The following is a 13,790-nucleotide window of genomic DNA, read 5'->3' as shown; positions in this document are numbered from 1 at the left end:
CAGGTGATATATATGCAAGGTCATATTTAGGCTCTCATAGACTTGTTTTGTCTTGAGCTTCAACTTGAACTTGCATATGAGCAGTTAATGGTCTGTTCCACAGTCTGCTCCAGCCTGGTTTTGACTGAAGATATTGAGCTTCTCCATCACCTCTTTCCACAGATGTAGTTGATCTGATTCCTGTGTATTCCATCTGGTGTGGTCCATGTGTACGTCACCATTTATGTTGTTGAGAAAGATATTTGCAATAAATAATTCATTGGTCTTGCAAAATTCCATCATGCAGTCTCCAGCATCATTTTTATCACCAACACCATGTTTTCCAACCTATCAGCCACTCCTGAGAAGGAAGACTGGGCAATCTACTTCCATAGATATACTACTTTGGAAAGCCAAGGAGGGGTCTCTATGAGTCAGAACTGTCTTGATGGCAGTGGGTTTGGTTTTTGTTTTTCTTGTTTCCAACTTTTGCATTCCAATCATCAGTAATAATCAATAAATCTTGATTACATGTTTGGTCAATTTCAGACTGCAGATATTGGTAAAAATCTTCATCTTTGGCTTTGATGTTTGGTGCATAAATTTGAATAATAGTATTAACTGGTCTTCTGTGTAGGCATATGGATATTATCCTATCATTCACAGCATTGTACTTCAGGATAGATCTTGAAACATTCTTTGTGATGATCAATGCCACTCCATTCCTATTCAATTTGTCATTCCCAGCATAGTAGATCATACGGTTGTGATTCAAAATGTCCAAAACCAGTCTGTTTCTGCTAACTAATGCCTAGGATATCAATCTTTATGTGTTTCATTTTTCACAACTTCCAGTCTTCCTAGATTCGTACTTCATAAATTCCATGTTCTGATTATTAATGAATGTTTGCAGCTGTTTACCCCCATTTTGAGTTGTGTCCCATCAGCAAATGGAGGTCCCAGAAGCTTTACTCAATCCACATCAAGGCCAACTCTACTTTGAGGAGACAACTCTTCCCCAGTTGTATTTTGAGTGTCTTCTCACCTGAGGGGCGCATCTTCTGGTACTATATCAGATAATATTACAGGGCTATTCAAAAAGTGTTGCAGTAATATATCAGACAGTGTTTCACTGCTATCCATAAGGTTTTCACTGGCCAATTATTTGAGAAGTGGATGGCCCTTTCTTTCTATCAAGTCTTAGTCTGGAAGCTCCACTGAAACTTGTCCACCATGGATGACCCTGCTGGTATTTGAAACAGCAGTGTCATAGCCTCCAGCCTTTTAGCAACATGCAAGCTACCACAGTAAAACAAACTGATAAATGGTGGAATGGATATGGCTGGAATAGATAAGGATATGGCTGAGATAGATATAGTGGAACAGATAGAGCCTTGATAGATACGGCTAATTTGGCAACTATAGGTTTGAATGGGGAAAAGTGTATTTCATAACCTCATCTTTGCTTGCAGACTCCCTGCCTTTGTGTGGACAGGCAGTGGTCTCATTTCTTATGCAGGCTTCCAATTTAAATCATTATAAATAGCTTTAGTTAATTGGAAGAGAAATGTTTGGCTTTTTGAACCCTGCTAGATTTACAAGCTACCACATCTGTCAATTTGTTGTACTGTTGTGGCATGCATGTTGCTATTATGCTTGAAGCTATGCCATCAGTATTTCAAATACCAGCAGGGTCACTCATGGTAGACAGGTTTCAGTGGAGCTTCCAGACTAAGATTAGGAAGAAGTATGTGGCCAGGTTCACTTCTTGAGAAAAAAAAAAAAAAATCACAAAAGCCTAATGGATAGCAGGAAACACTGTAATTTAGTGCTGGAAGATGAGTCCCTCTGGTTGTAAAGCACTCAAATGGTAATGGGAAAAGAGCTGCCTCCTCACAGTAGAAATGACCATAATGATGTGAATGGACTAAAGCTTTCCTGACTTTCATTGGCTGATGTTGGAGAACACAAAATGAGAAGAAACAGCTGCAGACACCCATTAACAATCGGGTGGTATTAACAGGGAAGATATGGAGTATGAAACTAGGAAAATTTGAAGTTGTCAAAATTGAAATGGAATGCATAAAGATCAATATCCTAGGCGTTAGTGAGATGAAATGGACTGGTATTGGCCATTTTTAACCAGATAATCATATGGTTTATTATGCTGCAATGAGAAATTAAAGAGGAATTCATCACACTTATTGTCAAAAATATTTCCACATCCTGAAGTACAATGCAGTCAGTGACAGGATAATATCCATATACATACAAGAAACACCAATTAATATGACTATAATTCAAATTTATGCACCAATCACCAAAGCAAAAGGAAGAACTGAAGTTTTTTTAACCAGCTTCTGCAGTCTGAAATTGACCAAATATGCAACTGAGATGTATTGATAGTTACTGGTCATTGGAATGTGAAAGTTGGAAACAAAGAAGTATCAGTATTTGGAAAATACGGCCTTGGTGGTAGAAATGATGGTGGAGATTGAATGATAGAATTTTGCACACCCAATGAATTACTAATTGTAAATACCTTTTTTCAACAACATAAATGGTGACTATACATAGGACCTCACCAGATGGAATATACAGGAATCAAATCACGTAAATCTGTGGAAAGAGGTGATGAAGAAGCTCAAAATTATCAGTCAGTACATGGCTAGGGGCTGACTGGATCAGACCATCAATTGCTCCTATGCAAATTTAAATTGAAGCTGAAGAAAATTAAAACAAGTCCACAAGAGACAAAATATGACCTTGAGTATATCCCATCTGAACTTGGAGATCATCTAAAGAATAGGTCTGATGCACTGAACACCAGTGAACAAAAACCATATGGGACATGGAATGACATCAAGAACATCATACATGAAGAAAGCAAAATGTCACTAAAAAGACAGGAAAGGAAGAGAAGACCAAAATGGATGTCAGAAGAGATTCTGAAACTTGCTGTTGAGTGGAGAGTAGCTAAAGCAAATGGAACAAATGACAAAGTAAAAGACCTGAAGGGAAGATTTCAAATGCCAGCTTGAGAGGACAAGGTGAGATATTATAACGAAATGTGCAAAGACCTGGAGATAGAAAATCAAAAGGGAAGACCATGCTCCACATTTCTCAACCTTAATGAGCTGAAGAAATAATTTAAGCCGTGAGTTGTAGTACTGAAGAGTTCTATGTGCAAAATATTGAACAATGCAGGAAACATCAAAAATAGATGGAATACACAGAATCTGTGTACCATAAAGAATTTGTTGATGTTCAACCATTTCAGGAGGTAGCAGATGATCAAAAGCAATAGTACTGAAGGAAGAAGTCCAAGTTACATGGAAGGAACTGGCAAAAAAACAAGGCTCCAGGAATTGGAAAAATACCCATTGAGATTTTTCAACAAATGGCTGCAACTCTAGAGGAGGTTACTCATTTATGCCAAAAAATTTGGAAAACCTGGCCAATTGATTTGAAGAGATCCATATTTGTGTCCATTCCAAAGAAAGGTCATGCAACAGAATGAGGAAATTATCAAACAGTATCATTAACATGACACTCAATTAAAATTTTGCTGAAGATAATTCTAAAATAGTTGCAGCAACACATTGATAAGGAATGGCCAGAAACTCAAGCTAGATTCAGAAGAGGACATGGGATGAAGAATACCATTGTTGATGTCAGACGGATCTTGGCTGAAAGCAAAGAATATGAGAAAGATATTTACTTGTATTTTACTGACTATGCAAATGCATTTGACTGTGTGGATCGTATACAGTGAATAACAGCAATTCCAGAACACTTAATTGTGCTCATGAGGGAACTTTACAAAGACCAAGAGGCAGAGGCTTGAACAGAACAAGGGAATACTGCATGGTTTAAAATCAGGAAAAGTATGTATCAAGAGTTGGATCCTTTCACTGTACTTATTCAATCTGTATGCTAAACAAATAATCAGAGATGACAGATTATAGGAAGATTGTGGCATCAAGAATGGAGGAAGACTCATTAACAACCTGCAATATGCAGATGACACAACCTTGCTTTCTGAAAATGAAAAGGAATTGAAGCATTTACTGATGAAGATCAGTATGGATTACACCTCAACATGAAGAAAACAAAAATCCTCAGAACTTGGATAATAAGCATTATCTTTATAAATGGAGAGAAGACTGAAGTTGTCAAAGATTTCATTTTACTTAGATCCACCACAATCAATGCCCAAGGAAGCAGCAGTCAAGAAATCAAATGACATACTATATTTGGCAAATCTACTGCAAATGATCTTTTTAAAGTGTATAAGAGCAAAGATGTCACTTGAACACTAAGGCGTGCCTGACCCAAGCCATGGTATTTTCAGTAGCTCCATATGCATGTGAGAGCTAGGCAGTGAATATGAAAGACTGCAGAAGAATTGGTGCTTTTGAATTATGGTGTTGGGGAAGAATACTGAAGGTATTATGGACTCCTAGAAGAATGGGACGCATCTGTCTTGGAGGAAGTACAGCCAGAATGTTCTTCTATCATACTTTGCTCATGTTGTCAGAAAATAAGAATCCTTGGAGAAAGATATCATGGGTAACGTGGAAGAGTTGGCAACAAATGGGAAGACCCTCAATGACATAGAGTGACAGTGGCTGCAATGATAGGCTCAACCATGGTAATAACTGTGAGGATGGTGCAGGACTGGGCAATGTTTCCTTCTGTTGTATGTGGGGTAAGAGTCAGGACGGACTCAACAGCACCTAAAGCAAAGTTTAAAATTATGACATTTACAGTGAACCTGAATTGCTTTCCTACGGGCAGAGATAGCATCGGTTAAAGTGGTAACTTTCAATTTCTGCTAGTCACTTAACTAGCTCCACAAGGAATTTATCTATTTCTATAGGACATTTCTGAAAGTAGCAAGACACATTCAACACAAGAACATTTTGAACTATCTCCATTATTTTCCCCTAACATTATAGCCTTACCTTTCCACAAGGTCTTATGAGACAGAATGGGAGGCAGCCTAACTCTCCCGCCCCAAAAAACAAGTACCTTCTGTTTTCTAGCCTTTTTCTTCATGGCCCTAAGCTAATGCCACATTTTGAAATTTCTTTTACCCACAACACCCCACTTACAGCTACCATAGATTAGTAAACTAGCTAAAAAATGTTATATCCTGAAGAGTGATGTTGTAGTGTCAGTAAGTGAGAACTATTACAGCATCAACAAATAAGTTTATTTTAATTTTATGTAAAGATATACAAGAGATAGGCAGATCACAGTTGCAATGTCTTCCACAAAATCAGCAAGGTTTTAGAGTCCTGTATTTCTACTTCACCATTTTTAACACCCAACATTCATTCTCAAAGTCCTCACAAGATTGTTGTATCTCTCTAGGTTAGATGTCCACATTGCAGGCAAGGGGAAAAAAGAATGGCAGAGAGGAAAAGACATTTCCTAAATATCTTAATGACACCAGTACAACTTCCATCTTGTTGATCCACTAGGGAGGCGTAGACCAATTTCTGAGCTCAGAATTCAGTTACTAAGGAAGACAACATAGATATTGGGTAGGAAAACAGTAATCTCTAACACAGGCTTTCATTATTTTTTATTTCAAAATCATCTGCAATGTCCGTTTTTATTTTCAGCTTAATCCGAAATGTATACACTTAAGTTTTAAAAATTTTCCTAGTGGAAATACTAATTTCAGCTTTTTTTCTTCATTTCTAAATAGTAATTTTGAACTGTGGCTGGAGATGCTGGAAAATATGAGTTTTAGGACTTTGCTATAAGTCACTTCACACCTCTCCCAAATTCTCTAACAGCTGTACTAACAATCCAATGATTAAATCCACAAGGTTCCTTTGCAATATCAATTTCTTCTTATACTGGTGAAATCTGAATAAAAGGTTTCTTACATTCATTACAGCATACAGTCCCCTTCCCTCCACAAATAATCTGGTGTAAATGCTAATGAAACATTTAATAATCATTACAGTCATAGTGTACCCCTCTCACATAAATTCTCTAAAATAAGACTAATGATTATGATACCTAACTTTTGTGATATACAGGCAGTCACTGGGTTATGAATGTCTGACTTATGTAAAACTTGCAGTTATGAACCAAACCCCATAAAGCCTATTATATTAAAAATTTTGGGTGCATACATGGTTTTTAATAACAAATGGGCACTATTTTTCAATGTGCATTAATAAAGTATTATTATTACTGCATTATTATGTTAAAGATGTAGTGTCATCTTGAAATATTCAATGATTTTATGCATAATATGGTACACTATATACTATATACATTTGTAACTAACATTTGACTAACTAATGTTAGTTACAAATCATACTTAACTTTTCCAACTTATATACAAATTTGACTTAAAGACAGACTTAGGAAGAAAATTTGTTTGTTGTAATCTGGGGACTGCTTGTACTGTTCAAGGCACTGTTCTAAGAGCTTTGCATGTAATAACCCATTTAATACTTCCAATAAACACAAAGTATTAGTCTTAGGACTGTCTTACAAATGATTAAATAAGGAAAACCAAAAACAACACTCTGGTCAATTCTGACTCATAGCGACCCTATAGGAAAGAGTAAATGTTCTCCACAGTTTCCAAGGCTGTAATCCTTATGGAAGTTGACTGCCACATCTTTCTCATGTAGAGCAGCTGGAGGATTTGTACTGCTAACCTTCTGGTTAGCAACCACATGCTTTAAGCACTGCACTACCAGGGCTCCTTCATTAAACCAAAGCTGAAGTTAATATGCTACAAAGGAAATCAATTAGTAAAACCATGATGATGTTGAAAAAGACATATGGTATGGCTAATAGCTTTCCTACATTTATGACATTACCAGACTAATCTTGCATTGTAATTTTCTAAAGTTTAATAGGTTTTCTGTAATGATAGTTTTTTCTACACTGTCTTTTCTCTGTATAAAATCTCATGCCGAACTGTATGAAGCAAATGTGCTCCCATTTTCACATTTGTAAGAATTCTTTAATGATGGGTTAGTGACAAGAATAGGTTTTCTACCTGACCATGGACAACTCATATATAAACTTTTGAGCCATAATTAAAGTTCATCTCACATTCTTTATATTCAAAAGATTTCTCATTGATATGAATTCTTTGATGTTGAGTTAGTTGTGAGCCACGAGTAAAGGCTTTCCCACAGTCCTTGCAATGATACAATTTCTCGCCAGTATGAATTCTCTGATGTCGAGAAAGATGTGAGCTCTGAGTGAAAGCCTTTCTACATTCTTTACATTCATAGGGCTTCTCACCAGTATGAATTCTCTGATGTAGAGTAAGTTGAGAGCCATGACTAAAGGCCTTCCCACACTCCTTGCATTCATAGGGTTTTTCTCCAGTGTGAATTCGTTGATGTTGAGTAAGTTGTGAGCCTCGAACAAAGGCCTTCCCACATTCCTTACAATGGTATGGTTTCTCACCAGTATGAATTCTCTGATGTTGTATAAGTAGTAAGCCACGAGCAAAGGCTTTCCCACATTCACCACATACATAGGGTTTCTCACCAGTATGGAGTCTCTGGTGTTGAGAAAGATGTGAACTCTGAGTAAAAGCCATTCTACATTCTTTACATTCATAAGGTTTCTCACCAGTATGAATTCTCTGATGTTGAGTAAGCTGTGAGCCACGAATGAAAAACTTGCCACATTCCTTACATTCATATGGTTTCTCACCAGTATGGATTCTTTCATGTTGAGTAAGTTCCGAGCCACGACTAAAGGTCTTTCCACATTCTTTACATTCATAGGGTTTCTCACCAGTATGGATCCTCTGATGTCGAGTAAGAAGTGAGCCACGATTAAAGGCCTTTCCACATTCCTTACATTGATAAGGTTTCTCACCAGTGTGAATTCTCTGATGTTGAGTAAGTTGTGAGCCATGACTAAAGGTTTTTCCACATTCCTTACATTCGTAGGGCCTCTCATTGGTATGAATTCTCAGGTGTTGGGTAAGTTGTGAGCCACGGATGAAAGCCTTCCCACATTCTTCACATTTATAGGGTTTTTCACCAGTATGAATCCTCTGATGTTGCATAAGTAATGAGCCCCGACTAAAAGCCTTTCCACATTCATTACATTCATATGGTTTTTCTCCATTGTGGATTTTCTGATGTTGAGAAAGTTGTGAGCCACAAATAAAAGCTTTCCCACATTCCTTGCATTCATAGGGTTTCTCACCAGTATGAATTCTCTTATGTAGAATAAGTTGTGAGAGCTGAGTAAAGACCTTTCTACATTCTTTACATTCATAGAGTTTTTCGCCAGTATGAAGTCTCTGGTGCAGAGTAAGTTGTGAGTTCTGAGTAAAGGCCTTCCCACATTCTTTACATTCATAAGGTTTCTCACCAGTATGGACTTTTTGATGTCGGGTAAGTTGTGAGCTACGAATAAAGGCTTTCCCACATTCTTCACATTTGTATGGTTTTTCACCAGTATGAATTCTATGATGCAAAATAAGTTGTGAGCTCTGAGTAAAGGCCTTCCCGCATTCCTTGCATGCATAGGGTTTCTCACCAGTATGAAGTCTCTGATGAAGACTGAGCTGTGAATCACGACTAAAGGCCTTCCCACATTGCTTACATTCATAGGGCTTTTCACCAGTATGAATACTGTGATGTTGAGTAAGGTGTGAAGCTCGTCTAAAGGCTTTCCCACATTCCTTACATTTATAGGGCTTCTCAGTAGAATGACATCTTGGATGTTGAGATAAATAAGTATGCTGGTTGAAAATGGCCATTTTTTCATATGTGATCATCCCTTCCCTAATATATTCTTCTTGGTTTTCTTGTTGCCTCTCCAATTTGCCATTAACTTCCAAATAATTCCTGGAAATGGACCCCTCAAGATCACAGCTTTCAAGCCTATCAGTCATTTTCCATTGGGATATTTCTGTTTCTTTTTTTGGAGGTAAGTCCTTACTTGCACACCTTGAAGGGAAGTCTGAAAGATAAGAGAAAATCAAACACTTTTGCTGTAATTTCATTTGAAATAGAACTTCTAAAGCAGAAAAAAAGAGCTAATAGGAAAATAATACCCACAATATATAAATGGTTTACATCAGCATTTTTCAAATTTTGTTTAATATTACTTTTCACATCATAACATATAAAACACTGCTTTCTTATCTATACTTATTCTAGTCTATTTCTCTCTCTCTCTCTTTACACACAAGATAGGTAAAACCTACTCAATTGATTTCATGGTCTAGTAATGGGTTGCTATCTAGGACTTGAAAAATATTAGCTTAGAATAATGTCATATATTAACATGTAAAATGGCACTTGAAAGATCAGAGAATCATGAAAGTTCACCTGAGAAGTCAATGGAAGAAATGAAGAAAACTCTAAGTCAGTGGTTCTCACATTTCAGTGGGGATTAAAATCACCAAGGGAGCTCATTAAAATTGACGATGCCCAGATATCACTCCAGACTAACTGTAAGTGAATCTACTCATGAAACAGAAAAAAAGAAACAACAACAACAAAAAAAAAAAACATGGATCTATACAGTCTTAATATATTCTACCAAATGATTCTGATTGAGATATAGAGCAAGATTTGCTATCTCTAGTTAAAACTTTTAAATACTTTCCAAATTATACTTAGAATAGAGTCCTAACTCTTTTCCATGACTTTGACAAAGTCTTCCATCATCTTTAAGGTCCCTGCTGGCCCACAAGTTGAAAACTATAAAAAGTCAGGGAGATGAGCCCAGCATTTGGGACATTTCCCCTTAGGGCAGTCTTTCAATTCTTGCAAAAAGCAATTGAGAAGTAGAGAAACTAAGCAGTGTTTTGGACTGTTCCATAGGGCTTGAGAAACAATAATGGAAGAACAGAGCCAAACATAAACTCTCCATACTTTGGGCTGAGGATTCTAATGTGTAAAGGGAGGTGTAAGGGAGAAATAGTAGATCAGCCTATGCAGAGTCTGAAACATCTTTAAATCAGCTCAAATCCATCAATGTCTATTAAGGTTATTCCATACTGCTTGTCACACACAAACTTAAATCTTCATTGGAGATGTATATCACTATCCAAGGCTTCAAATTATTTTGTAAGTTTTCTGTACAATGTCTAGCATTCAATAAAAAATAACAAGGTAAATGAAGGTACAAGACAACTGAAAAATGAGAGGGGAAAAATACAATTAAAAAAAGACCTACAAGGGCTCAACCCACATATCCACCACCACAGGAATGATACAGAGCAGTTCTATCCCTCCTAAAATACTCTCTGCTACCTCATTTTATTCAATCCCTCTTTCCACACTAGAGATAAGCCCTTGGAAAATACAGTTTATTACCTCCTTAGAGATAGATACAAAAGGACATCCATACTATATCAAAGGTAAAAATGGCAGAAGTGAACATATATGTATAGCCCTTGTCCAAGTGAATTGTGCCCCCTGCATAAAAAAAGATATACATCAGTCCTAAATCCCATACCTGTAAATGTTACCCTGTTTGGAAATAGTCTCCAAAAAGGGGATCAGTTAGGTTAACATGAGGCCATAATAGAGTAGGGTATATCCTAACCTATAAGACTGCTGTCCTTAAAAAAGAGATGATACACAGGGACAGGGAGACAGAAATAAGCCATACAATGCTGCAATTGCCAGAGATCTTATCAGAAGCTAAGAGAGGAACAGAACAGTGTTGTCAGAATAAATCAACTGGCTGACACTCTGATTTGGATTTCTATCCTCCAAAACAATGAGCTAAAAAATGGCTGTACTTTAAAGTCACCACTCAGAGGTATTTTGTCATGGTAGCACTAGAAACTAATAGAACTCTTCAGTTGCCTTGCCTCTTAAATAATGCTTCCTGTGTATTAGCCACAGTAATCTTTTTTTTACTTCTTCCATCCCTTTATAAGCAAGATATTAAGTTGTTTTTGTTTACTTATCCTTATTTCACAGTCTGTCTTCTTCCTTTATGCCTTGTCTCACATCCTTTCCTTGCCCTTCTATCCAGGATCAACTCTATTTGTTCCTTCCAGAAGGATATGTTTATCATTTCCCAGGCACTGTAAGAGTTATGGAAGCTCTGGTGGCATAGTGCCTAAGGCATTTTACTGCCAACCAGAAGGTTGGTGGTTCAAACCCAGCAGCCACTCCTCAGAAGGAAGGCTGGACAATCTACTTCCATAGTAACATAATGAAACATTTCTGGAATTCTACTAAATATTTGGGATGTTGGAGGAAAAAAGGCAATTATATAGTATAGGGGAAGGAGATTGGAGTAATAAAGTGTGACAAATTCTACCAAAAAGAAAAGTAACAAAAATGAACTAGGTATAGATGTGTTTGATATGATATAACTGAGGGCAATGCAGATCAAGAAATAGAACATTAAGTCTAATTCACTGGTGCTAGGAATGCAAAGTGATATAACCACTGTGAAAAATTTGGTAGTTAAACATATACACACTATATGATCCAGTAATCATACTCTGAGGTATTTATACTTATGTTTGGAGAAAAATCTCTACAACAAAATTTACAGCAGCATTATTCGTAATTGGCCCAAATTGTAACAACTAAGATACCATTCAAGGGGTAAATGAATCAACATAGTATATTCATACAATCAATTACTGTATTTCTTTTTGTTGCTGTTGCTGTTGTAGTTGTTAGGAGCTGTTGAGTCAGCTCCAACACTTAGTGACCTTACGTACAAGAGAACAAAACATTGTCCAGTCCTGTGCCAGCCTCACATTCCTTGCTATAGCTGAGACCATTGGTTTAGCCACTGTGTCAATCCATCTTGTTGAGGGCTTTCTCCTTTTTTTGGTGACCCTCTACTTTACCAACTATAATATCTTTCTACAGGGAATGGTTCCTTCTGACAACAAGACTAAAGTAGGTAAGACAAAGTCTGGCTATTCTCACTTCCAAAGAGCATTCTGGCTGCACTTCGTCCAGGACAGATTTGTTCATTCTTTTGGCAGTCCATGGTACTTTCAGTATTCTTCACCAACACCACAACTCAAAAACATCAACTCTTCTTCAGTCTTCCTTATTCATTGTCCAGCTTTCGCATGCATATGTGGTGATTGAAAACACCAAGGTTTGGGTTAGGTACACCTTAGTCTTCAAAGAGACATCTTTGCTCTTCAGCACTTTAAAGAGGTCTTTGGCAGCAGACCTGTCCAGTGCAATAGGTCATTTGATTTCTTGACTGCTGATTCCATTGGTGTTGATTGTGGAACCAATATGGTATCTTTGACAACTTCAATCTTTTCTGTTATATATTGTGATGCTGCTTATAGGTCCGGCTGTGATGATTTTTGTTTTCTTTATGTTGAGATGTAATCCATACTGCAGACTGTAGTCTTTAAATTTCATCAGTGTTTCAAGTCAACTTCACTTTCAGCAAGGAAGTTTGTGTCCTCTGCATATCGCAGATGGTTAATAAGTCTTCCTGAATCCCGATGCTGCATTCTTCTTCATATAGTCCAGATTATCAGATTACCTGGTCAGCATACAGACTGAATAACTATAGTGAAAGAAAACAACCTTGATGCACTCCATTCCTGATTTGAAACAATGCAGTATCTCCTTGTTCTGTTTGAATGACAGCTTCCTGATCCATGTACAGGTTCCTCACAAGTACAATTAAGTATTCTGGAATTCCCATTCTTCTAAATGTTATCCACAATTTTTTATGGTCCACACTGTCAGATGCTTCTGCATAGTCAACAAAACATAAGTAAACATCTTCCTGGTATTCTTTCCTTTCACCCAAGATCCATCTGGCATCAGCAATGACATCCCTTGTTCCACATCCTCTTCTGAATCCAGCTTGCATTTCTGGAAATTCCCTGTCAATATACTGCTGCAACCATTTTTGAATTATCTTCAGCAAGATTTTACTTGCATGTGATATTAATATTGTTTGATAATTTCCACATTCTGTGGAATCACCTGTCTTTGGAATGGGTACAAATAGGGATCTCTTCCAGCCAGTTGGCCCATAGCTGTCTTCCAAATTTCTTGGCATAGACGAGTAAGTGCCTCCAGGAAGGCATCTGTTTGTTGAAACATCTCAATAGGTATTTCCATCAATTCCTGGAGCCTTGTTTTTCACCAATTCCTTCAGTGTGGCTTTGACTTCTTCCTTCAATACAACTGGTTCTTGCTCATATGCCACCTCCTGAAATGGATGAACATCGAACAATTCTTTTTGTTACACTGATTCTGTTTATTCCTTCCATTTTGTTTTGAAGTTTTCATCATTCGCTATTTTGCCATAGAAGCTCTCAATATTGCAACTCAAGACTGGAATTTTTTCTTCAGTTCTTTCAGCTTGAGAAATGTTGAACGTGTTCTTCCCTTTTGGTTTCTAACTCCAGGTCTGTGCACTTTTCATTATAATAATTGATTTTATCTTCTCGAGCTGCTCTTTGAAATTTTCTGTTCAACTCTTTTATCTTGTCATTTCTTCCACTTGCTTTAGCTACTCTCTGTTCAAAAGCAAGTTTCAGAGTCTCTTTACATCCATTTTGGTCTTTTCTTCCTTTTTTTATCTTTTTATTGGCCTTTCCCTTTCTTTTGTAGTTCTTGATGTCATCCCACCATTCATTTGGATTTCAATCACTGGTATTCAATGCATCAAATCTTTTCTTTAGATGGTCTCTAAATTCAATTGGGCTATAACCAAGGTCATATTTTGGCTCTTGTGGACTTATTTCAATTATGTTGAGCTTCAGTTTGAACTTGCATATGAGCAGTTGATGGTCTGTTCCCCAGTTAGCTTCTGGCCTTGTTTTGGCT

General features: G+C 37.1%; 1 protein-coding gene across 1 annotated transcript; it reads right to left on the bottom strand.

The window, feature by feature from the left end:
• Positions 1 to 7,033: 7,033 nt before the first annotated feature.
• On the bottom strand, positions 7,034 to 8,770 carry LOC103212633 (zinc finger protein 420). Its single transcript, XM_007958610.2, has one exon. The coding sequence runs from the start codon at positions 8,768 to 8,770 to the stop codon at positions 7,034 to 7,036; it is 1,737 nt and encodes a 578-aa protein (XP_007956801.2).
• Between the last annotated feature and the right edge of the window lie 5,020 nt (positions 8,771 to 13,790).

This window comes from Orycteropus afer, unplaced genomic scaffold (genome assembly GCF_000298275.1).
Source record: "Orycteropus afer afer isolate SDZICR_OR568_19922 unplaced genomic scaffold, OryAfe1.0 scaffold01044, whole genome shotgun sequence".
Taxonomy (NCBI): Eukaryota; Metazoa; Chordata; class Mammalia; order Tubulidentata; family Orycteropodidae; genus Orycteropus; species Orycteropus afer.
The sequence above is the reverse complement of the archived record's forward strand: the minus strand, read 5'-3'. Positions and strand labels throughout refer to the sequence as shown.